We start from the raw sequence: 22,933 nt of genomic DNA, 5'->3' as shown, positions 1-22,933 counted from the left end.
ACTTCAGTAAGAGGTGACGCCTCGATGGATATGGAGAAAGGTATTGCAAAGAGAAGGCATTCTCATTGAAACCAGCTATCTGAAGCGTGGCATGACAGCTACCGGTTCTGAACAGTACATTGGCCTGGCAACTTTCTCACCCATCAACAGAAACCTTGCTCACATTTCAGCAGTGTTCGTCTCACCAGTCGTGGTCGCAGCTTGCGTCAACGACAACAGCTCGTCCAACAGCACACGAGGTCGCTGGAAAGAATCAAGCATGAGGAACTCTCGAGCGATATCCTCTGCTCGATCCAGATCCTTGCGCTCGTCCTCCGGCACCTGCGCGCATGCCTCCACCAGATCCTCGCCACGTGCGGCGAGACCGAGCAATTGATCCGCTCGATTGATGACCTTGTGGTCGATTCCATTGATGGCAGCGCACATGGTGCCATAGCTCGAACCATTCTTCCCAGGACGCAAATTGTACAGGTAGGTAATCTGTTCATCTGGCTGACAGTCTGAATTATCGTCTTGCACTTGCACCTCCATGTATCCAAAGCCTAGCGAGGGTCTGGGTGGGAGGAAGCCAGATTCGAAAATTTCATGGAAGTGCGTTGCGCCAATTACTTTCGGACACTGAGCTCCTCGATTGAGCAGATGTTCGAAGACGCCAGCAGCCAGTCCAGCCCCGTCGTAGGACTCTGTACCTTTGCCGAACTCGTCGATGATCAGCAAGCTTCGTCGAGTTGCCATGTTGAGCGCCAGTGAAGCTTGCTGGAGATCGTTCATGAAGGCGCTTTGAATTCGTGAGACGGTCTCTCTTGTCGATATTCTGGTCAAGACAGCATCGGTCAAGCCGATCGTAGCAGATCTTGCAGGCACGAAGCTGCCAATGTGAGCCATGTAGACGATGATGGCAACTTGCTTCAGGTAGATGCTCTTGCCGGAATAGTTGGGTCCTGTCAGTATCATGACGCTCGGCGCATCGGGTGGGAGAGGTCGACGAATGCGTGGGTCAGCGGAGATCAATGACTCTCGTGGATCAGCAGCCTCGTCATCACCACAACCTCCTAGTAAGTAGGTGTTGTTCGGGACGAACACGGGCACTGTGAGCTCTTGCAGGATGTGACGACCGTCCTCGATCTTGATAACGTTTTGTTCCGTCATTCGAGGTCTGACCAGGTGGTGCTCCGCCGCCCCTTTTGCCAGAGCTAGGAGACTGTCGACTTCACCGCAAATGTCAGAGACGGCGTGGAGAAGGTCCTCATGCTCAAGGACGCGTTGTGCCATGTCTTGGATGATTTCGATTTCCATGTCGAGGACCCGGCCCCATATGTCACCATATCTCTCATCTAGCTCGTGGGTGTTGGAGTTCTTGTAGTAGCTGTGTCAGAATTAGCAGGAAAGAACACTCTCAGTTCGATGAACAGGCTTACGCGTGAGTCGCCGACGTGAACATCTTTTCCCATGCATCATCGGGATCCGGACCTTGATATGGCACTGGCACGGAGTCCTCTTCGTGCTCGATGGATATCAGGAATCCAATCTGAGGGAAGAAGATCACGTTGACTTTGGACTCCAGCTCCGCCGGAACCTGCGCGGCAACATGCGCAGCGACTTGAGACAGCATGTCTTCGATGGCTTCATACGTACGTCTTGCCTCATCAAGCTCATCACTGATCCCGCTTAGAACCACAGTCCGCTTTGCATCCCGACACATGTCGAAGTCCACGATGTTGGAGATGAGCGCGCCAACCTCAGCCAGGCGTAACTTGTCGAAACTTTGGTAGACTTTGCGCACGATCGAGAGATGTTCGATTCCCACTGCTTCATCAAATGCATCCGTGAGCTCCAGCGCGGAAAAGGCAAATTGACGTATGCTAGCCCACACGGAGGTAGCAATTGGGCGGATCTGATTGACACCGCTCGTTATGCCCTTGCGTATGTTCACGGTAGAGATGCGCACATCTTTCGCCCCGCTCAACAACTTCGTCAGGCGGTCGATAATACCAGCGTTCTCGGGACGCAAGAATGCGCTGATGGTGTTGTGACGCTCATCAATCACCTCAAGATTCAAGCTCGGTCGAAGAAAGATTTGTCGCAATACGCGACGACCTTGGCCGGTCCTGGCGTGGTGATGGAAGAGTCCATACACCGACAGACCTTCTTTGGAGCCCCGTGACCAATTCTTGCTAGCTGGCCCCTGTTGTTGAATGTTAGGATGGAACTCCGTTGTCGTGATCTGTAACGACAGCAGAGTGTCAACATTGATGAACATCGAATCGCTCAAACTGAACATCTCGACTGTTGCTACACCAAACATGGCGTCTGCAGCCCTGTCTCCCGGCAAGAAGGTAGTAGCTTTCCTGCGCTGGAGATAGGCGAGTACGGCACCTGCACACCCAACAGTGAGGTGGCTCTCCATATTGATAACGCCTGACAGGCGAAGCAAAGCGTCTTGTTGTCCATTCGAGTCATCCTCAAGGCCGTCGCCATGATCCAAAGCCGAAACCACATCGCCGGGCACAACGTATGTGACGCTTGGACCATTGCGCTGTCCGATTTGTAAATTTAAGAGCTTTGTCTTCCCAGATTCATAGCTGAACTCGGAGTTAGGTCGGCACTCAAGGAGATAGGGCAGACGGGTCTGATCGCTACCACCGTTGTCTGAAGCTCGTGGGTTGCGTGCCTCGGGATCTAGCTGACCGATAACTTCCTCGTTGCACTTTGTAGAGACAAGGATCACGGTTGGGTCGATAAAGAGCTTCACTGTTTCGTTCTCAGCAGAGGCAAGCAAGGACGACCAGAGATTCACTCACAAGAATTTACCACGTCTGTCGCACCTGCCTGAACATCTTCCATGAAACACAATTTTCGGAGCCGTGCATTGTAGTATGTACAACCAACTGCGCCCCGGTCAGTGACGTGCACTGCCATGATGACCTCGCTCAGATATTCCAAGTCCACATCTGCGTCTCTGTCGTGAAAGTTCTCAGTCGTGGCCGTGGCACTACGTGCATCGTCGTCAGCACGGAAGGTGCGAGTTGACGCCTCTGACATATTCGAAGGAAACCTTCTCGGCGCATTTTGAGATCTAGCAAGAGACTGCGACGCATTGACAGTCCCACGTGAGGGCTCCGTTCCGGCGAAAGGTGCATATCGCTGGCGTGTGCCAGTGCGAATGTTGGAGTAGGACGAAGTTGTGCGGGCCCACGTCGGTTTGCCCTCGAGCTCACCACTGCGGCGCCGCTTGGGTGCTGGCATTTCGTTTTGAGCAGCTGTGGTGGTATTGACAGGATGTGTTGGCTCGTCAAGTTGAGGTTGAGAGGTGAGGTGGAGCTTGACATCGAGGTAGGTGTAAAATCTCAAGTTAAGCAACAGCACACAACGTGCGTGCATGAGGAAGGAACAGATGTCGCACCTGTTCATGCTTCAAGGCTGCGGCTCAGCTCTCTACAATATGTAGTCCGCTCGCCACAGATGCTCGTGGTGGATGCTCGAGCCTTGTGCTCTCTATCTCGCCAACGTGTATGTTGGCTGTCCCATGGTATACCGAAACAACTCCAATTCAGCTTTTCGCCGCCGTATGTCATGACTTTTCGCCCACCGCCCCCTGCTTTTTCAGCGCAGCGAACTCTTCCCTCGTCTTTCTTATGTCCAAGAAGCCCGGGCGCTCTTCCAGTGCTGCGAATGGGTTACCTCCTCCCACACCCACTGCCGACACTGTTCTCGCTTCTTTGCTTCGCTCCAATCTGCCAGCCCAGACATTCCATTGTATCGGCTGAAGATCAGGGCTGCCGAGGACGACCCCTATGCAAAGCAAAAGGACGGAGAATAAGGTCTCGAGCACGATGTCGGTAGGTATTGATATCTTGGGGTCGAGTATTGAGGGTATTATCGAGCTGGATGGTGTCGGCAGAGCTGAGGATGGCAGAAGCGAGTGTTCGTACGAGCTGTACACACTGTCGGCGATTCGAGTTAGTGCCAGTCCATGACGAGAGCTCATGGCAATCTGGAACTCACGCGTGTGAAAGGAATACCAGTCCAGCCAGGTTGAAGAGGTTCGCTGATGCGCCCATGGTGGCTGAAACTGAGTGGTGTCTACCGGAGCGTCGTTTGCTATTGCTGGGTGTGGAGGTGGCGAGTTGCTTCTGCAATTGGTGCGACGATCTCGCTCGCGATTTGATGTTCAGTTGCCCTTCAAGAAAGTGAGCAGCTAGAGAAGCGTGCCTTGTAGAGGTGGAAGTCGCGTCACGTGATGCGTCACCTCCGCATCTCTGTAAAATGTCTCTGGGTATGAACCAAACAATCAAGGCGCTCAAATTGCAGATCGTGGGTGACGAGCACGGTACTGTTAGAAAGAGAGGTTGCCGTGGAGTGCATGTTTACTCGAAATGAAGTCCGCTTTCACGTGATATGGCTTGGCAAATTTTCAAGTGAGGAAACCGGTAGACATCGTGGTAAACGTCAATGAGTAAATGCTTCATGGTCATTGCAATCATGAATTCTTTTGGTATCTATTCATCACGCGTCAAGGCCGTGCAACCATTCGTGCCGGGCTCGTTGCCTGAAAATGCGGGCCACCTGGTATCCCAGGCACATCATGTATTCACCCAGCACATTCTCGACTTGTCTACACCAGCTCCATTGCTCTCGTTGCGTCCACGTGAAAATCATAGCTTCTGCATTGCTGCCTTAGAGTTAGTATTAAGCACGAGGAAGTAATAAGAGTCGCAAGAAAAATAATAATTGCGAAAAAGAGGGTGAAGGAGACACTTACCAGCAACATCACTGGACTGCACGTAGTCCTCGAAGCCCTCAATGGTCTCCTGGAGCTCCTCCATCGACACCTTGTCGTCCTCGACGACGCAGTTGATCTGGAGCTTCTTGATACCGAAACCAACGGCAACAAGCTTGCCTCCACCCCAGACCAGACCGTCTTGCTCGATGCCACGAACAGCGGCCTCCAATGCTTTCATGTCGGTCTCATCGTCTGTCAAGAATTAGTACAGCGTCTTGTATGTTCCAGCAATGTATCATACCCCATGGCTTCACATCCAATGTGACGATAGACTTCGCTGCTGGCTTGGTCTTGCCCTCCTTCTTCTTCTTGTACTCAGCAAGTCTCTCCTCACGAATGCGGACTGCCTCTGCATCCTCCTCCTCGTCATCGGAACCAAAGAGATCGACTTCATCATCATCTTCCTCCTCAGCCTTCTCTGGAGCCTTCGCGGGGTTGACGGTGAGGTCAGAGGACTCTGGGCCGTAGGCAGTGGCGGCCTTGCTTGGGTCACCAGGAAGGGTAGAGAACTCTGGCTCGAATGTGGAGATGTGCTTGTACCAGCGGTAGGCGTGAGGGTACTTCTCGACCTTTGGCTGCTCACTGAAGGACTGGAAGACCTTCACGTCTGCTTGCGAAGGGCCATAGCTTTAGAGCTGTCAGCGCAAATCCTTGTGCGAGAAATGACTGTGTCTTTGAGAATCCGCAAAGGGGGGTCAGAGGTGCGCAAGCGCTTTGGTGTGGTTTCATTTGGAGGGTCTTAAGCTCCTCAATAACACGGACCAAATTGTATTCATCATGGTATTCTGCTGTGAAGTGATTGTGCTAGACTTACCCGACAATGTATGAGCGAGTCTTGACCCAGTTGTCAAGGACTGCGGCGACTTGTTAGCGCGGCAACAAGACACGGCGACCAACTAGCAACGTACGGGTCAGGCCAGTGTCGGAAACGAAGTCGGTGAAACCCATTGTGCTGGTGTTTGTGGCGAGTTCTGGGTGTGTGTTGTTCTATGACTGAGAGCTGCGGGATGCGGCGCAAGAAGAGAAGAATATTTGATTTGACCCTCCCTCAACTGGTGTGGGGCGCGAGCGGGCGCTGCCGCGTCTCAGGCATAAACGCCAATCGTTAGCGGCGGGTCAGGCACAGGTCCGTCGAGCTAAAGAGAATGGCCTCGATACTTCCAGAAATGCATCAAGGCATCATCTCGAGCATAACAGTCTGATGGCTTCGTGAGTTGTAGAGCATATCCAAGCGTTTGTTGTTGGTTTCCTTTCCTCATCTATCGAGCACCATGCTACCTCCAACAGCAAGACACGCAGCAAGGCGAATAGCCTCCGTTCGATATCCATTACCTCGAAACACAATTCGAGCTACATCAATACTACAACGAACAGCACCGCGCACAACGACCATTGCAGCGACACAACGGCGAAACTATGCAAGTGGGCGGCCGCATCCTCCTGGTGGCACCCACCGTATGAACATGGGCGGAGGAGAGAGCGAGAAGCCTGCTCTTGAACAATACGGCGTTGATCTTACAGCGAGAGCGAAAGAAGGGAAGCTGGACCCGGTTATTGGAAGAGACGCAGAAATACACAGAACAATTCAAATTTTATCGAGACGAACCAAGAACAACCCTGTTCTAATCGGTTCGGCTGGAACAGGCAAGACCGCTATACTTGAGGGACTCGCGCAACGCATTGTAAAAGGCGATGTGCCGGAATCAATCAAAGACAAGAGGGTGATTAGCTTGGATCTGGGAAGCTTGATCGCTGGAGCGAAATTCCGTGGAGATTTTGAGGAAAGACTGAAGGCTGTCCTGAAAGAGGTGTCAGATGCAAAGGGTGGAGTGGTTCTGTTCGTTGACGAGCTTCACACTTTACTGGGACTGGGTAAAGCAGAGGGGTCGATCGATGCCAGTAATCTTCTCAAGCCAGCCTTATCGCGTGGCGAACTTCAATGCTGTGGTGCGACGACCTTGAACGAGTATCGACAGATCGAGAAGGATGTTGCACTGGCACGGCGATTTCAACCGATCCTCGTGGGTGAGCCGTCTGTGCAGGATACAGTGTCCATTTTGCGAGGCATCAAAGACCGTTACGAAGTTCACCATGGTGTGCGGATCACAGATGGCGCGTTGGTCGCAGCAGCGGCGTATTCCAACCGCTACATCACTGATCGATTCTTGCCAGACAAAGCAATCGATCTTGTCGACGAAGCCGCTTCAGCCCTACGTTTGCAACAGGAGAGCAAACCTGACGCGATCCAGGAGCTCGACCGGCAGATAATGACGATCCAGATCGAATTAGAATCGTTGCGCAAGGAGACTGATGTTGCCAGTAAAGAACGGCGGGAGCAGTTGGAGAAGACGCTGACCCTGAAGCAAGACGAACTTGGTGCTCTAACAGAGAAATGGGAAGCAGAGCGAGCTGAAATCGAAGAGATCAAGCGAACCAAGGAAGAACTAGAGCGAGCGCGGATCGAACTTGAACAGGCGCAGCGGGAAGGCAACTTTGCAAAAGCGAGCGAGTTGCGATATGCGAAAATACCTGAGCTCCAGAAAAAGCTGCCTGAGGATCAAGGCGGCGAGTCAAAAGCTGTCAAGGATACACTCATTCACGATTCAGTGACCGCAGACGACATCGCTCTCGTGGTGGCCAAGGCGACCGGCATTCCTGTGACAAAGCTGATGAGCGGCGAGATCCAGAAATTAGTGAAGATGGAGGACGTCCTTCGTCAATCCGTCCGCGGGCAGGACGAGGCTCTACATGCAGTTGCCAATGCAGTGCGCTTGCAACGAGCAGGACTCAGTGGTGACAATAGGCCTATTGCATCTTTCATGTTTCTTGGTCCTACTGGTGTGGGCAAGACTGAGCTTTGCAAGAAGATGGCAGACTTCCTCTTTTCATCCTCCAACGCTGTCGTGCGTTTCGACATGTCGGAGTACCAAGAGAAGCACACCGTTTCAAGGCTCATCGGAGCTCCAGCAGGTTATGTGGGCTACGAGGATGCCGGTCAGCTAACGGAAGCTGTTCGGAGGAAGCCGTATGCTGTGCTCCTGTTCGACGAATTTGAAAAGGCTCATCGCGATATCTCCACGCTATTGCTCCAGGTCCTGGACGAAGGGTTCCTCACTGATTCGCAGGGCCACAAGGTCGACTTCCGCAACACCATCATTGTCTTGACATCAAATCTTGGCGCAGAGGCACTACTGGTGGATGACAGTGCCGCCTCTGAGATCTCGTCCGAGACGAAGAAGCAAGTCATGGACGTGGTGCAGGCCTCATACCCTCCTGAGTTCATCAACCGTCTGGACGAGTTCATCATCTTCAAGCGGCTGTCCAAAGAAGCCTTGCGCGATATCGTTGACATTCGACTAAAGGAGCTACAAGCAAGACTGGACGATCGTCGCATTACACTACAAGTTAGTGATGAAGTGAGAGACTGGCTTTGCAACAAGGGCTACGATCCCCGCTATGGTGCGAGACCGTTGAACAGACTGATTTCGAAGGAGGTTGGAAACAGCCTGGCAGACAAGATCATCAGAGGCGCCGTGAAGAGCGGAGACATAGCTACTGTGACAATCAAGGAAGGAGGTGAGCACCTGGATATTTTGGTACCTGGCAGCTCAGAGCCGTGAACTGGCGGGGTATTGTGATCACACAATAATATTGACGACTTGACGAAAGCATAGCGTGGGAATCCTGACTTATTGTAACAACAAAGTGTAGTTTTAGCATTGTAGAATATACTACTATATATCGATAGCAAAATTCGGCGCTCAGCTCATTAAGCACATGCCACCGGCTAGGCCAGTCGACAGGTGAAACGCGCAAGCATCTCTCCACCTTCACGAACCCGGCATCTGGCTCCTTCCAACGGGCGCCATTGTGTAGACTTCCAGCATGTGGCACGTCGTCTGTGGGCTGCTGACACAGCAATATCGTGCATCCTTCATGGGAATAGCGATTGGTAGAGATCGGTTGCTCGGCACCGTTGAAGACATTCGTCGTCCTATCACCTTCTTCACAAAACGCCTCCAGATGAAGTTACTTTTTGCAGGAGGATTTGTTGTGGGATCAAAACCACGCTTCGGCCTCGCCCGTTGAGAGGAGTGTTGCCGCATTCTGTCGCACTTTCTGGACACCTCGAGATGCAGCAGGCAAAACATCGGCGGCAGGCACAGACTACCGAATCCACCATCATCGGAACGACGGCGGCGCCACTGTGCTTCGGCATCGGCTTTCTGACGTATTGCAGACGGCCCAATCTACCGGACATAGCAGAAATATTTTAGTCGCTGGCACTTTGGCCACGACGGCGAGCCGCCATTCTTTCTAAGCAGGCGCGCTGCTCTGTCCGGCATTGAGCGTCGGAAAGTTCGCCCAAGGGATTATAGTGCTTTCTGTCCCCAACGCGACGCCGCACTTTGAGCACTTTCTCTTCGGCCGACTAAAGCCGCGAACCATTTTCAGTCGCGCTTAAGTTGTCCTCGTCGAACGACATTGTTTGTGATTCTACTTACCTCTTTCATCACTGCACTTTGTGCTCGCGTTCTACGTGCGCCTCTGCGCATCATTGTTTTTCAGAATTCAGTCGACAGTACCCAGACACAGCCAATCTGCAACAGCCATGAATACCGAAGATCAACGAATGGAGGAGGTTGAGAGGGAGGCCAGCCCGGAGAGATACAACACATTACCAGGATCAACGCCAGGCGCGTCAGAAACACTGAATCCAATGGAGAAGACCGAACGACGCGAGGCCTTGGAGCGAACATTAACAGTCTCCAGCTCGTCCAGTTCCGGCTCTTCATCGTCTGGTCAATCGGTCGAACGACAGGAAATAGGAATGTCACGATTACCGACGCAGCGAGACGATGTTGTGGATCTTGAACGCCATCCAACTGCTTTGAGCAGAATCCAAACAGGGCGTAGCCAGCACAGCGCTACAGTCGGCGCTTCTCTTCGTTCTAGGACGGCAACGCGACACAGCAAGACTCCACTGCCCGCATTGTAAGTGAAGCAACAGTGCACGATCTTCACTTTCAGCATTAGCTCATTACCAGCAACGGGAGGGAGATATCTCAACACAGGCTGACCGTTTCTTGATAGTGGAGGTGGGAAATCTTACCCCCCTGCTCTAGGGGACCGCGAGCTTTATGTGTGCGAATTTAACGGCCCCGGCGATCCTTTACATCCGCATAATTGGCCTCTGAAGAAGAAAATGCCTGTTGCCGTAACACTCGGGTATGTGACTCTCGTCGCTGCATTTGGCAGTTCCATATTCTCCACCGCGACGGCAACCGTAGCCATCGAATTCAACATCTCCCGCGAAGTTGGCATCTTAGGCGTGTCATTATACGTGCTGGGCTTTGCCACCGGGCCCATGCTGTGGGCTCCATACAGCGAGCTCTACGGACGGAAAACGCCTCTATTGATCTCATCATTCGGCTTCTCCATTTTCAATATTGCAGTCGCCGTTGCGAAGGATGCTCAGACCATCTTCATCTGTAGATTCTTCGCTGGTTTCATGGGCGCTTGCCCATTGACCTGCGTGGGAGCAGTCTTTGCCGACATGTTTTCGAACCGTCAACGAGGATTGGCCATCACTGTTTTCAGTATGACCGTCTTTTCTGGGCCACTGCTCGCTCCATTTATTGGAGGTTTCATCGTCCAGAGCTACCTCGGTTGGCGGTGGACTGAGTACATCACAGCGATCATGGGCTTCCTGGGACTCGGTCTGTCGTTGCTGTTTCTTGAAGAGACCTACCCTCCAGTGATCCTCGTTAACAAAGCGGCCGACCTCCGGAGGAGAACACGGAACTGGGGAATCCACGCCAAGCAAGAAGAGATCGAAGTCGACCTGCGCGAGCTTCTGGAGAAAAATTTGTCTCGACCGCTGAGGATGCTGTTTACCGAGCCCATCGTCCTGCTCATCAGTATTTACATGGCTTTCATTTACGGCTTGCTATATTTGTTTCTTACCTTCTACCCCATTGTCTACCAAATCGGCTACGGATTCAACGCCGGTGAGTAAAACCCCTCCTCCCCAAGGCCGGTCTCGCATGAGACCGTATAGCACTTGCTTTCAACACAAGTGCATTTTCGCACTAATGTCAGGTTTGGAATGCTTGAGTTTCAAGTGTGCCCCCGAGCCATGTATGCCTCTCTCGAAGAGGTTTGAAATAAATGCTGTTCTGCTGCATCTTGTCACTTAGCTAAGGAAGAGCCCACAACACTGTGAATCATTTACAGTTGTGTGTGCCCTTTCCCGTTAATGTGACGGCAGCCTGCAGTTGCAGACACCTGCCCACAATACGGCATGCCAAAACAGCTTCGCAAAGACGTTCGTTTGAACTATCATTCCAGATCTGACATCAGCGCGAATTTGCACTTTTGTGGTCTTCAACAGATTTGCAGACCATGGCCCTCTTTGTGGCGTTCGTCCTCTGCTGGCGAGACAGTGACTGCTGCTAACACCTATTGCTTTATAGGGGTGGGTGGTCTTCCTTTCTTCGGAATGATCCTCGGAGAAATCTTGGCAGGTGTTTTCATGCTCTTCCTGCAGCCGTCTTACAATCGTAAGCTGGCCGCGAACAAAAACATGCCAATTCCGGAATGGAGACTTCCACCCGTCATTCTGGGTGGAGTTTTGTTTGGTGCAGGCTTGTTGTGGTTTGGTGAGCGTTCCCGCGAATCTTGCGTTGTTGTGTCTTACTGACGAAATCGTTCTCAAGGTTGGTCTGGGTATAGTGGAGATGTCCACTGGATTGTCCCAACTCTTTCTGGCCTCTTGACAGGGTTTGGCATTATGTCGATCTTCCTTAATTGCCTGAACTACCTCATCGACGCTTATTTGATGTTCGCGGCCAGTGCCGTTGCGGCGAACACGTTCCTCCGTAGTCTGGCGGGCGCAGGGTACGTCGTGTAGATCACTTGGTTCGTGGAACTGCTAACATTCATCAACAGATTCCCACTATTCGCGACCCAGATGATCAATGGGATGGGCGTCCAATGGGCTGGTACTTTGCTCGGTTGCGTGGCTTTCGTGTGTGTCCCCATGCCAGTGTACTTCTACCTAAGGGGTGCGAAGATTCGGGAGAAGAGCACATTTGCTCCGACGTTCCCCATCGCAAGTCAGGCGGCACAAGACCGAAGTGAGAGCGAGGAGAAGATGGAATAGAAATGAGTGTGCTGCTGAGCGGATGGGCAATCCCTGTCATTCACAGAAGTCTGTGCATTCGAAAAGAGCAGGGGAGGTAGCAACCACTTTGGTGCTGACTATAAGAACTTAATGTCTGGAATAATCAAAAAAAGACTCCGTCGCAGTGTCAGTTCGACGTTCTGCGTCATTTACACAAACGATTTGTCTGCTATGCCGGAGTGACGAGCTTCTAACATCCCTTCTACATGCTGTTTGCGAGATGTGCGCGAAGTTCGATTTGAACCAAGTCAATGATGAGGATCATCACGATATCGAAGTCCAAATCGACTTCAGGAACAAGGACGCTCACCCCTTATTTCTTACTAGCTTCGTCTTCGGCAGTCTTCTTGACACCATCGACGAAAGCTTCCACGGCGGCGGACCCACCCAGCGGCATACTTCCACTCTTGATGTTTCCGCCATTTTCGACCTTGATGCCCAGTGCTTCCGAGATCATTGGTAAACCACCATCTCGCAAAGCTACAGTCAAGGAGCCAAGACTCTGCTGTAACTGTGGGGATCGAAGCACCTTGTTCAATATCTCCTTCTTTTGCCCGATCGAGAGTGTTTCTAGTGCTGCCTGTGCAGTAGCTGGGGTGACCTCTGCAGCTGATGTGGATGATGACGATTCTTGAGCTAGAAGGAAGAGCTCAGGTGGGAGGTACGAGCACAGATTGTCGATCTGCTGCTGCGATGCTTCGGATATGTATGCTGTGGTTGTTGATGTGGAAAGGAGATCCGGCAATGTGGTGAATGGCTTCTCGGCAGCCTGTTGTTGAGAGCCGAGTGCGCTTCCACCTTTTAATGAGTTCAGGAAGTTCTGTACCACTGCGTTGGTATCTTGCGGCGCTGAAGAGGATGATGGTGCACTATCTGAGCGATGTCAAAGTCAGCGGGATACCGGCACATAGAAAGGGACAAGCAGCGAGCAAATAAGCAGTGGCCGTATCATCATAGCTTTCGTGTGGTAATCGTACATGCAGATCCGCCAAATTCAGACGCCATCTTACGGGCACCGCCATGCCGCGCCGTGCAACCCTTTCAGTACGATGTGGAGCGGGCTCAACTTACGCTCTGCCACCATCGGCTCCTCCTTCTCTGCTCGCCTCGCCCTCTTCGCGTGGATCACCACCAGTAGCATCTTGTCCGGCACCTCCCGATTCTTGTCTTCCCAATGTGCGGTCCTGGTCAACTTCCATTGCGTCTGCATCCCCATCGGTGCCAGAGTTGCCGCCGCCGCGGATCTCATCAATTTCAGCAGTCACGTCAACATCCTCGCCCTGCAGGAGTTGGTCAACGATCTGGCCGATGCGTTGATCACGCTCGCTGAACCAGCTGGTCTCTCCTTGACGTGACTGTGACTTGCTCTGCATCCAAAAGTAGTGTTTCTGGTTGCTGCTGCTGAACTTGAGAACGAAGATGCGGCCGTTCGTGGGCGAGTGCAATTGCTCAGCTCCTTGCTCCTTGACGAGGGGGAAGAAGTGCCCATCGGAGGGAAACATGAGCAGATCGACCTCGGGCTCGGTGGAGGGTGCTGATCGAGGTCGCCAGCAAAAGTGCAGCAGTTCCTCTTCGCTATAGAGGTAGATGTAGCCGGGGCGAGCATCGGGAGTGACGGTGCGGCCACTGAAGTCGCACAGACCGGCCTTGAATGTGATGAGCGGGGCGGTGGCCATGGTGGGTGGTGTTGTGGGCGGAGAAGTGTGATGGGTGATGGAGTTCGATGTTTTGGACAGAGCTGGCTGCAGCTGCGCGTATGTCATGCGTGTCCGCGCAGGGAAGGTCTGGCGAGGCGGCGTTGCCAGCGCGGCGTTTCCTTTCGCCGACTTCCACGCGCGCCAAGTCTTCTCAAATCTCGAAGTGCGCTTTCATCGCATTGCTGGCGACGCAGCGACATCACCCTCTACTAACCCACACAGCACCATCCTTCCTGGTACGCACACACCGCACACCCGCTCGATCTCGCCTCATCCGTCGGTTCCAGACTAATTGTCGCGCACAGTGGCCATCATGTCGTCCGAGGCTCCCCAGACCAAGAAGTTCCAGAAGGGCGAGCGGACCATCACACCCGCCAGCCAGAAGGCCAGCAAATACTACCCGGCCGAGGACGAGGCTCAGGCCAAGAAGGTACGACATCAATGGTGCACCGGGATGGTGGAAAAGAAGGGGCATGGGGATGAAGAATGGGAGTGGGGTGCGAACATGGAAACAACATACTAACACTGTCGATTACAGACCCGCAAGGCTCTTCGCCCATACAAGCCTCGCGCATCGCTCCAGCCTGGTACCGTCCTCATCCTCCTCGCTGGCCGCTTCCGAGGCAAGCGTGTGGTCCTCCTTAAGACCCTCCCACAGGGTGTCCTCCTCGTTACTGGCCCATTCAAGCTTAACGGTGTCCCTCTCCGCCGCGTCAATGCCCGCTACGTGATCGCCACCAAGACCACTGTGCCTCTCGACGGCGTTGACTCCCAGACCGTGGAGAAGGCTGGCGGCGAGAACTACTTTGCACGCGACAAGAAGGCCGACAAGAAGGGCAGCCAGGAGGCTTTCTTCGCACAGGGCGAGAAGCCAGCCAAGAAGGAGGTGAACAGCGACCGCGCCGAGGACCAGAAGAAGGTGGACAAGGCAATTTTGGCCGCCGTGAAGAAGGAGCCTCTGCTTGCTGGCTACCTTTCGACCAACTTCAGCTTGAGGAAGGGTGACCGGCCGCACGAGATGGTCTTCTAGATGCGTTATCAGTCCAGCGGGAAGATGAGAACTCATGGCGAGAGCGGTCATTGGCGTTGTCTGCGGTAGTGCTTTGAGCATATATGCGAGGCTAGAACTACGGATGGCCCGTCAATATGCTGATTGAATGATAACCTCGTCAAGTTTGCAGAGACAGGCCAATTCAATGAAACTTTATGAGCAACCCAGACCATACTCCCGGAACATGCAATTGGTGTGGCAGCATCAGCGTTTCGCCTTTAATCGCAGAATACGACCGATGGCCGCAAGATAATCGAATCGAAGCTTCTTCAATCCCGTCGAACTACATGGGATTTCACTTACCAGTCTACAATCTCTCCAGTATACGAATGCAGAAGCCGTGCACATGGCCGTGATATACCTGCAACGGGCAGATCGCAACATCAGCATCGAACGGTTTCCCTCATGCCGGAGGACAATACATTTGACTATGAGGACCTCACTCGTGAAGTCTCCGTTATAACCCCAATCGTGCCAAACGAGTTACACGCTATATGTGTTCGCCATCATTGGCCGTGATAATTGATCAGTTGCGTCTCGCAAGATGAATTTTGATCGATCTGCAGACAATGATGCACTCCCATGCCTTGCTGACCACGACTAGAACCCAAACACCTCCATGAGGTAGGTCCACAGCCTAGATTTAAGCTGGAGACCTCGTGCCTGTGACGTCCCACTCTTGGCATGAAGACATCAGATTTCATTGACGCAGCACTTCACGGTTACAACCAACACTTCCCTATCAACAGCACGGTTAATCAAAATGCACTTTCTGTGTTACAGCCGACTGTTGCTCGGCATAGCGATTCCTACAGCAGCAGTCTACTTCACTCCCAAAGACGATGACGACAAACAAGCTCTCGCAACATCCACGACTACATCAGCTCAAAAGAAGCCTCAAGGTCAAAACTGATTTTGGAAATATCATCTTTGCTCAGATGTTCAATGTACACTTCTTCGATCTTCTCTCTACGAACGTCGACAGTATGTACAGATCTCTGTGTGAAGGTATGCATGCGCCGGCCCTTTCTGGTATCTTCGGCCCCCATCCCAACGAACGCCTGATCATAAAATGCATGACTGGAGGAACTTTCCAGCACTTGCTCCCGAATTCGCTCGACGGCGATTTCAGAAGCGTTCATTCGCATACCGCCGTAACAGATATTTCATTACCGATGCATCCCGAAAAAACTTCATCATTGCTCATCATCGTCTCGAGTATCTCGTCCCTCGCGTTCTCCTGTCATCTGAGCTGGCGCTACCTGGGAGTAAGAGTCAGTATGCACTCTCAATGAAGAACCCGGTTAGGATGGGTATACTCACTAGCACTGGTGTAGTAATCGCTCGAATATGAGTACTCCGAGTACTTCTCATTATTTTTCCTGTTGTCTCGCTGTCGCTTCAGACCAAGAACTGCCCACAAGGCTGCCAGACCTGCTCCTAGGCCCAGGAGATTCTTGCCATTGCTTGACTTTCGGTCATCACGGCGGTCCACGCGTGCAGGAGGGCGAGCGGCGCCGTACCAGGTCCTACCGCCACCGCCACCGGAGTGGTGAGAGTAGCGCTCATATTCGTCGATTTCCGTTCGTCTTCTCTTCTTGCGACCGCCGAGGCCGAAGCAGGCAAGACAGCCATCGAGGAGACCCTTGATGCAGCAGCAGAAGCAGAGGAGGGCCAAAAGAGCCAGACCTGCAAGGACACCGATAACGATACCAGCGATCGCGCCGCCTGAAAGACCACCACCCCCGCCGTCCTCCATACCGGTGACTGTGACGTTGGCGCCCGTGGCGACAGGTTCCATAAACGGCACAGTGGTCGTTGGATCTCTCGTAGCGGTTACAGTCAATTGTCCAGAAGATGTCGGTCGAATTGGCGCACCAGCAGTTGCTCCTGGGTTGACATAGGTTGCAGCACCTGCACCTGAGCTACCACCGCCGCCATTCGCGGCGCATTGCGATTGTTCTTTCGAAAAGCAGTATTGGTTGCTGGCACAGCAGATCGACCCACACGGCGATTCGTTCAAAGCGTAATTGCAAGCAATACCGGTAGCCGCAGCTCCTCCGATATATGAACTCCAGATGCTCGTCCGAGTCACCAATCCCGTCTCCACCCACGTCGAAGTGTAGTATTGCCATGAGCCTCCCGCACCTCCAGCTGCTGCTTGTGTTGCGGGCGCATTAGCGCACCCAGCGATGTTTGCCGCATTCGTTGTGCATGATGTTCCCGCAGTACAGCAGAACTGGCCATCTGTGCCACACGCTGTTCCTGAACAGTCCCAGCGCGCGAACAGCTCGTTGAATGAGAAGCCGGCAAGCTCTCGCTCGTGTGGGTTGGGATTGGCGAATGTGAAGGTCGGTGCCAGCAGGACCACTGCCGCGAGCCGGTGCGGCGACAGCATTCTGGCACTGAGGGCCTTTGCGGCCTCAGGAAATGCTTGTCGTCGTGCTGGAATGTGAACGCTGTCCCGTCGGTCGTGCTTGGAATGCGGGCGTCGGTCTTCGATGGTGGGGTAGAAGTAGCGCCGGACTTTCTATCGTGCGCGCCGCTCACTTGTTCTTCACTTCTGCAGTCTTCTGGTGGTAACGAACGTATGAGATTCTGCGCGAGATTGAATTTCAGCAGGCGTCACGCGCGAAAGTGAGGAGGGAGGGAAAATGGCTCAGCTTCGACCGGGAGAATGCGTGGATCTTGAGCTGTCGCCAACCACCTTTGCTAGCCACCTCCAACCACCGCAATTATCCAGCTCACGCTCGTCACGGCTTCGAGGACCCTCGGGAGAAAATAGTATCTGACGTTGTCGGCTGCTGTTAGAAGTCGTTGCGCTCTTGTCTGGTACACCTTTCGGCGCTGGACATCGCTACCATCGCCTTCGCTAGGTTGTTTCGTCGTTGGTCCAGCAACCATTGATCGGCGCACGGACCACATGTTCGATATGCTTGCACATCGCGTCAGGAACCACGAAGTCACGGGAACTGCGACAGAAATATCCTCCATTGCGTAGAGTGAATTGCACTCTGGTTCTGTGCATTAGCATAGCGCAGTTTCCATAGGGAAACAGAAACACAATATAGCATGCAGTACACTATTTTCAATCTACGCTCTTCTTTGCAGCCCGCCGCTCGACTCACCCTGGCCAGCACCGCCCCGGCCAGCCTTGCCACTGCTGGTCTTCGATCAAGCTGCTGGCGATGAAGGCGGTTTACCATCCTGCTCTCGACGTACATCCATTTCCACTCCAGCCTGGCTGCCAGGAAGCTCATACGACATATGTTGTGGCTTGGCTCTCGGATCATTAGTGAAATAGCTGGGCGGCCTGGGCGACCATTCGCCGTTCTGGAATTCTGGTGAGTTGTGATATGAAGGTATAGAAGGAGATGTCTGCCAATTTCCTACGATTTTAATCAGTCAGGTTTTCGTGGAAGTTCCTCACACGCGCAATCCTACCGGGTAGTTGTTTCAGCGCAACTGCTGTGCTGTCATCGTGCGACAATTCTGGTACTCCAGGCTTGCTCTCGTCCTCCGCGGGCGCAGAAGAGACAGCCGCAGCGGCAGCCCGCCTTTTGCGTCGACGCAGCAGCCAGATAAGGCCGAACAGAATTGCAGCGAGGGCGACGATACCGCCTACCACGCCTCCAGCTATGGCACCTGTGTTCGTACCTCCACCCCCACCGGAATCATCGTTGTTACTGGTCGGGGTTGGGGTCGGATCCGTGTTTTCTGTATTGCTGGCTTCCCAAGTCTCGTTCAGACTCAGGAAAGGCTCAGCCAACGTTGGATTCGTCGTGAGGAAAGCACCAGCTAACGCAGTCGAGGCACATCCGGTGGTCGACGAACACGCCGGTGATGTACAGCATCCCCAAAAAGGCGGGCTGGTGAAATTGCCTGACATCGGCGACGAGGTGTCAGTACAAGTTGCGAAGATATGCCCCAAAACCTTCCACATCTGATGAGAACCACTGACATGTGAAGAATTGGCCTGTGCTACATTGTTGATCCGGTATGGCTCCATATTGCGCTGTATCAAAGCTGGTCGTTACGAGGTTGCCTGCTGCGCATCCAACAGCACATGGATTACTCGCGCAACATCCTCTGCATTCTATCATTAATCGACAACCCCGAGGTTCTATGTCGCGTTCTTGCACTCACACAAATCTACTGCCATCGCCACATGCATAGAACTGCCCGCCGCTGGGGCAGCTCATGTTAGGAGTCACAGCCATGTAAATTGTAATAGTCGTATTGCTCAAGCAAGGCTCAAAAAGACCGGTCGGAGTTGAAAGGCTGCGAGAGAAAAGACTTGTCGTGCGAATGTGAGAATCTCACTGCAGAGGTGACGGGCCGCCTAAAGGCAGCCCTCCAAGAATTCGTGGCTATGTTTTCGAATGCCGTGCCAGCATAGCGCTCCTCCCAAGAAAAGTTGCGCCGAATACCAAGGATAAGCTCCCGTCAGCTTGAAGGTAAAGCAAGACGTAGCTGCGTAGCGTCTCTCTTGGGGGGACGAGAGTCTGCTGAACCAAAACACTATGCTTCTGAGCTTAGTTCTCTGAGCAGAATGCGGCCGTTCGACTGCCCTTTGTTTCGCAGAAGTTGTGCAACGTTGAATCTCTGCGTCGACTCTGCGCCGGAGGCGACGAAACAGACTTTTGCCGTGTCGTGTGCAGTGCCACACGGCTGCAGCCCATCGTCAGCCTTGTGTTGGCAGCTCCATCTCCTGCGCCAAGAGCGAGCTGAAAGGCAGATCCTTGGGACGAGCTCGTACAAGCACAAACACGCATGACGGAATTTCGCGTATTACGAAGGTGCATGCGGCTCTCACAGGAGTATTTCTTCGATGCGGCCAGGTGCAAGGCACCTGATAGCCCTACAGCTGTTCCTACGGCGCGGAGGTAAAGTCTCGAATCAGCCAAGCCAATGCAATCCTTCTTACAGGTGTAGGTGGGTCGGCTCGCGTCGCAGTCGGTGAAAGGGCTGCATGGAGGCATCAAGTACGCGGCTGAGGAGCGAGTGCGTGTTTAAGGATCTCATGCAGACTCCGATCGGCATCCCCGGGCATATCACCACAACGGAGTAGGCTATGTGGCGGCAATGGTCTCCGGAACGTGGTCAAAGTCGTGCATGCCCTCAAGCTAGCACAAGGATTCCGGCGGTGATGCAATTAGTAACAACACATCATCTGAACCACCAGTTCACCTAGAGCATGTGTCAGCACAAAGACGGATGTCAAAACTGATGGCCTAGCTCACCGATCCGACGATACCATTCCCTTCGCCTTTGACACTGTGCCAGTAGCCCTTGGGAATATACAGACCATCGCCGCTATCGACCTCGGCCTCGAAACAATGCTCCATATGACTTCCTGCTGACTGCCAGACTTCATTCTCCAATGCCTGCTTCTCTTCTCCCTGCATCATCTCTTCTCCTCGCATCGTTGCTACAGCACTCCCACCAATCTGCTCTTGAACTTTGGCGAATATGGCATGGCCCACCCGGGGCGCGAAACACCTGATCTTTTTCTTTCCAGCAAGTTGCACAAATACATTTGGATTGGGATCTCTGTGCAGAGGTGTGTAGGTTGGAGCCTGTCCTATCCATAGGGAGGAGTCGTAGATGTCTCCTTTGCCAGCTTGCAATACCACCTCAGGCGTCGGTACGTCGTCGCGGAGAGCTTTGGGGAAGTCGGCGAGTGAGGCCTGTGCCAGATAGACCCGTGCCGTTGGAGTCGTGACAGTGGAGGTGCTAGTGAAGAAGTCGTTAGATTCGGTCTCCCGTTTCACGATAGCTCTCGCGTGCGGCACATATGCTGAGAAGTAGCGGTTGTGCTTTTTGCGATAGCGGGACGTGGAGGCCTTGACGCACTCTAGGAAGAAGCTCAGTGAGTGTTCCACTCGGACAAACTGGCCATTGTTCGTGATCTCAAGAGGGACTATGGTCGCGCCGAACTTGGAGAGGTAGGCGACATTTAGGGCCACCCGGCCCTGCTTTGCATTCTCAAACCATCGCTGGACTGCCGGTATGGTCTCGAAATGCTTGCGAGGGAACAGCGCAGGTTTTCCAGGCTCGAAGGCTTCACGGCGAAATGTCTCCAGAGACGCGTCGGACAGTACCGGGATTGGACGTGGGTGACGGAGTGTCGAATATCGTCTACATGGTGCTCGTGACACTCTTGCGATGCCTCTGCAAAGCATGAGCTGCAGCTTTGGAGTGTCTGGGAATAGCGAGGGCGTGAAAAAGTCAACTGTGGTAGGAGGAGGGCACAATATATGCCACTTCTGAGCAGGCAACTGCGCTCCCCCATTGGCTCCGCAAGCCACACGCTGAAACACAAAAGCACTCCAGCTTGTGCAACACTCTTCACACAGCACATCAGCTGCTTGATGGAAGCGAGCAGGCAACAGATCCTGCTGGCCTATCGCCATTTATACCAACACCTACTTCGAGCCGTACAGTATGCAAAGCCCCAGCGCTATGTAGCACGGGATCGACTGAGGAATGCGTTCCGCTCCTCTGAGCGAGAGCAGTTCAATGCCAAAGAAATCGAGAGAACTTTGGAGTTTCTGAGAGGAGCAGCAGCATCTCGGGGAATGGAGCACCGCATCGTCAAGAACCTCATGTTTGTATGGTGGACGAGAAGTCCAATGGGAGATATGCCACCGATGTTCGTTCCAACTATTCCGTTTTCCCTTCGTTGCATCGAGCTGATTATTGCCAGGCGAAACGAGGACGCCGCTGCAAGGCGTGCTGCTTTCACAGCGTTTGACGAAACCATTCGCAAGCTGAACCAAACGATGGGAATGTGTATTAGATGAGGCCGGTCTTAGAATACTCCGTTCACTTCGCAACACGCGTTCGCGAAGATGGTTATCAAGCACAATGCCATTCACTGCATGAGCGGCTGGTTTCTCAGTAGCCCACGCCACGTATTAGAGCCATGAGCAGCACAAAGACGAAGAAGTCCTTCGAGTGTGCCATTGCAGCGGCCAATGGAAGTCAGCAGAAACGAACATACAAGCGCAGTATTGACTTTCCCACATTTTTATATTCTAGATTCTCTTCGAATTGGAACAAGACGTTGAGGTCTTTTATTCTCCAGACTTGGGTATCTCTCTATCAGTATGGACTCCCTGTTTCGCCGTTTTGGTGTGTGGGCCGGTCGGCTTAAGCCATGATCTTCCCTGCGTGCAATGCAAGACTTCTTTTCAGCCATTCCTTCATCTCTACATCTTCATGCCCTCCTTCGTCCGTTTCACGCTTATTTTGACTTCTTCTTCTGCTCTTGGTCTCTCTTCGCGTAGATCTGAGACGTGAACGGATCCTCGAAGCGCAGCGCGATTTCGTAGACCACATAAACGAGAGCGCTCAGCACAAGTCCCGCAGGCTTGCCAAACCACAGAGCAGTTCCAATAAAGCTCATGGTACTCCCATAGTACATTGGTGATCCCGACACGTTGAAGGGAAAGCCAGTCACGATGTCGTCCATGAGGATGCCAAAGTAATCGCCGAGGTATGTGCCTGTTATCCCCAATGCCCACATGCTTGACAGAACAAGAACATTACCACTTGCAACTAATCCAACAGCCAAAGCCTGCGATACGAAGCCTTCGAGGAGCGGGTGGGAAGGTTGTGCGCGGAGAGCTCGCTCGTAGAGTGCGTCCCGGATGATACCGATGGAGAAGATCGTCACGGCCAGGGCGTAGCAGCCATAGCGAGGATTGCCGCCGGCGAGCTTGGTGATGGTTTTGTTGTGGTACTCGCTGCGTGCTGCGATGTTCCAGAAGGTGGGATTGAACACGATTGAGGCGGCGGAAACTGCAGGCACAGGGTCAGTGGGCGGCTCGGGTTGTGGCTTGCGAAGTCCGAGGACAGACTTACTCCAGAGAGAGGGTTGACTGAAGTCGACGAAGCCCAGCAGGGACGCTGGAGTGGGAGCCATGGCGCGAAGTGAGTGCACAGAGAAGCTGGTCTGGTAGCGAAACGTTGGAGGTATTGGGCTGCTTCCAACAGTGGAGCGAGTGAAGAGAGCTCCAGTTGCCAGATGTGTGTGGGCCTTACGTCAGGTCAACGAGCTCTATCCAGCACACCCCACACGGCACTTGACAGCCACGCTTCTTCACATGCTCACAGCAACGATGCTGATGAGCCAAAGGAAGTTTCAACTATCATACCGATAAAACTACTTGTTTTTGTGCAGAAGACGATATACCGAAACTCCATTTGCA

General features: G+C 53.1%; 11 protein-coding genes across 12 annotated transcripts; 3 read left to right on the top strand and 8 right to left on the bottom strand.

The window, feature by feature from the left end:
* Window positions 1-159: 159 nt before the first annotated feature.
* CKM354_000336700 lies at window positions 160-3,246 on the bottom strand (the record flags this gene model as incomplete). 2 transcript variants are annotated; one of them, XM_044798562.1, is made up of 3 exons in its annotated part: window positions 160-1,366; window positions 1,419-2,751; window positions 2,802-3,246. In XM_044798562.1, the coding sequence occupies 3 exons, from the start codon at window positions 3,244-3,246 to the stop codon at window positions 160-162; spliced, it is 2,985 nt and encodes a 994-aa protein (XP_044654497.1). The 2 variants fall into 2 exon arrangements, with proteins under 2 accessions (XP_044654497.1, XP_044654496.1); XM_044798561.1 differs by having other exon boundaries at window positions 1,419-2,761; window positions 2,812-3,246.
* A 325-nt stretch (window positions 3,247-3,571) lies between these two features.
* On the bottom strand, window positions 3,572-4,061 carry CKM354_000336600 (uncharacterized protein; the record flags this gene model as incomplete). The annotated part of the gene is made up of 2 exons (XM_044798560.1): window positions 3,572-3,944; window positions 4,006-4,061. The coding sequence occupies 2 exons, from the start codon at window positions 4,059-4,061 to the stop codon at window positions 3,572-3,574; spliced, it is 429 nt and encodes a 142-aa protein (XP_044654495.1).
* Window positions 4,062-4,655: 594 nt separating this feature from the next.
* CKM354_000336500 (translation elongation factor 1 subunit beta) lies at window positions 4,656-5,731 on the bottom strand (the record flags this gene model as incomplete). The annotated part of the gene is made up of 5 exons (XM_044798559.1): window positions 4,656-4,672; window positions 4,763-4,975; window positions 5,025-5,410; window positions 5,598-5,637; window positions 5,692-5,731. The coding sequence occupies 5 exons, from the start codon at window positions 5,729-5,731 to the stop codon at window positions 4,656-4,658; spliced, it is 696 nt and encodes a 231-aa protein (XP_044654494.1).
* Window positions 5,732-6,054: 323 nt separating this feature from the next.
* On the top strand, window positions 6,055-8,403 carry CKM354_000336400 (uncharacterized protein; the record flags this gene model as incomplete). The annotated part of the gene is made up of 1 exon (XM_044798558.1): window positions 6,055-8,403. One exon carries the CDS (start codon window positions 6,055-6,057, stop codon window positions 8,401-8,403), a length of 2,349 nt encoding a protein of 782 aa, XP_044654493.1.
* A 992-nt stretch (window positions 8,404-9,395) lies between these two features.
* On the top strand, window positions 9,396-11,948 carry CKM354_000336300 (uncharacterized protein; the record flags this gene model as incomplete). The annotated part of the gene is made up of 5 exons (XM_044798557.1): window positions 9,396-9,778; window positions 9,878-10,794; window positions 11,260-11,445; window positions 11,503-11,683; window positions 11,735-11,948. 5 exons carry the CDS (start codon window positions 9,396-9,398, stop codon window positions 11,946-11,948), a joined length of 1,881 nt encoding a protein of 626 aa, XP_044654492.1.
* Window positions 11,949-12,282: 334 nt separating this feature from the next.
* CKM354_000336200 (proteasome regulatory particle lid subunit RPN13) lies at window positions 12,283-13,645 on the bottom strand (the record flags this gene model as incomplete). Its single annotated transcript, XM_044798556.1, has 2 exons — window positions 12,283-12,838; window positions 13,041-13,645. The coding sequence occupies 2 exons, from the start codon at window positions 13,643-13,645 to the stop codon at window positions 12,283-12,285; spliced, it is 1,161 nt and encodes a 386-aa protein (XP_044654491.1).
* A 334-nt stretch (window positions 13,646-13,979) lies between these two features.
* Window positions 13,980-14,696, top strand: CKM354_000336100 (uncharacterized protein; the record flags this gene model as incomplete). The annotated part of the gene is made up of 2 exons (XM_044798555.1): window positions 13,980-14,096; window positions 14,205-14,696. The coding sequence occupies 2 exons, from the start codon at window positions 13,980-13,982 to the stop codon at window positions 14,694-14,696; spliced, it is 609 nt and encodes a 202-aa protein (XP_044654490.1).
* A 1,227-nt stretch (window positions 14,697-15,923) lies between these two features.
* Window positions 15,924-17,115, bottom strand: CKM354_000336000 (uncharacterized protein; the record flags this gene model as incomplete). Its single annotated transcript, XM_044798554.1, has 2 exons — window positions 15,924-15,979; window positions 16,041-17,115. The coding sequence occupies 2 exons, from the start codon at window positions 17,113-17,115 to the stop codon at window positions 15,924-15,926; spliced, it is 1,131 nt and encodes a 376-aa protein (XP_044654489.1).
* A 776-nt stretch (window positions 17,116-17,891) lies between these two features.
* On the bottom strand, window positions 17,892-18,937 carry CKM354_000335900 (uncharacterized protein; the record flags this gene model as incomplete). The annotated part of the gene is made up of 4 exons (XM_044798553.1): window positions 17,892-18,106; window positions 18,162-18,599; window positions 18,679-18,806; window positions 18,864-18,937. The coding sequence occupies 4 exons, from the start codon at window positions 18,935-18,937 to the stop codon at window positions 17,892-17,894; spliced, it is 855 nt and encodes a 284-aa protein (XP_044654488.1).
* A 949-nt stretch (window positions 18,938-19,886) lies between these two features.
* On the bottom strand, window positions 19,887-20,902 carry CKM354_000335800 (uncharacterized protein; the record flags this gene model as incomplete). The annotated part of the gene is made up of 3 exons (XM_044798552.1): window positions 19,887-19,907; window positions 19,961-20,453; window positions 20,574-20,902. The coding sequence occupies 3 exons, from the start codon at window positions 20,900-20,902 to the stop codon at window positions 19,887-19,889; spliced, it is 843 nt and encodes a 280-aa protein (XP_044654487.1).
* Window positions 20,903-21,966: 1,064 nt separating this feature from the next.
* CKM354_000335700 (bifunctional phosphatidyl-N-methylethanolamine N-methyltransferase/phosphatidyl-N-dimethylethanolamine N-methyltransferase) lies at window positions 21,967-22,647 on the bottom strand (the record flags this gene model as incomplete). Its single annotated transcript, XM_044798551.1, has 2 exons — window positions 21,967-22,523; window positions 22,587-22,647. 2 exons carry the CDS (start codon window positions 22,645-22,647, stop codon window positions 21,967-21,969), a joined length of 618 nt encoding a protein of 205 aa, XP_044654486.1.
* Between the last annotated feature and the right edge of the window lie 286 nt (window positions 22,648-22,933).

Source organism: Cercospora kikuchii (genome assembly GCF_019650295.1).
Source record: "Cercospora kikuchii DNA, contig_00002, whole genome shotgun sequence".
NCBI classification, from domain to species: domain Eukaryota; kingdom Fungi; phylum Ascomycota; class Dothideomycetes; order Mycosphaerellales; family Mycosphaerellaceae; genus Cercospora; species Cercospora kikuchii.
Note: the sequence above shows the minus strand (reverse complement) of the source record. Positions and strands in the feature narration are given on the sequence as shown.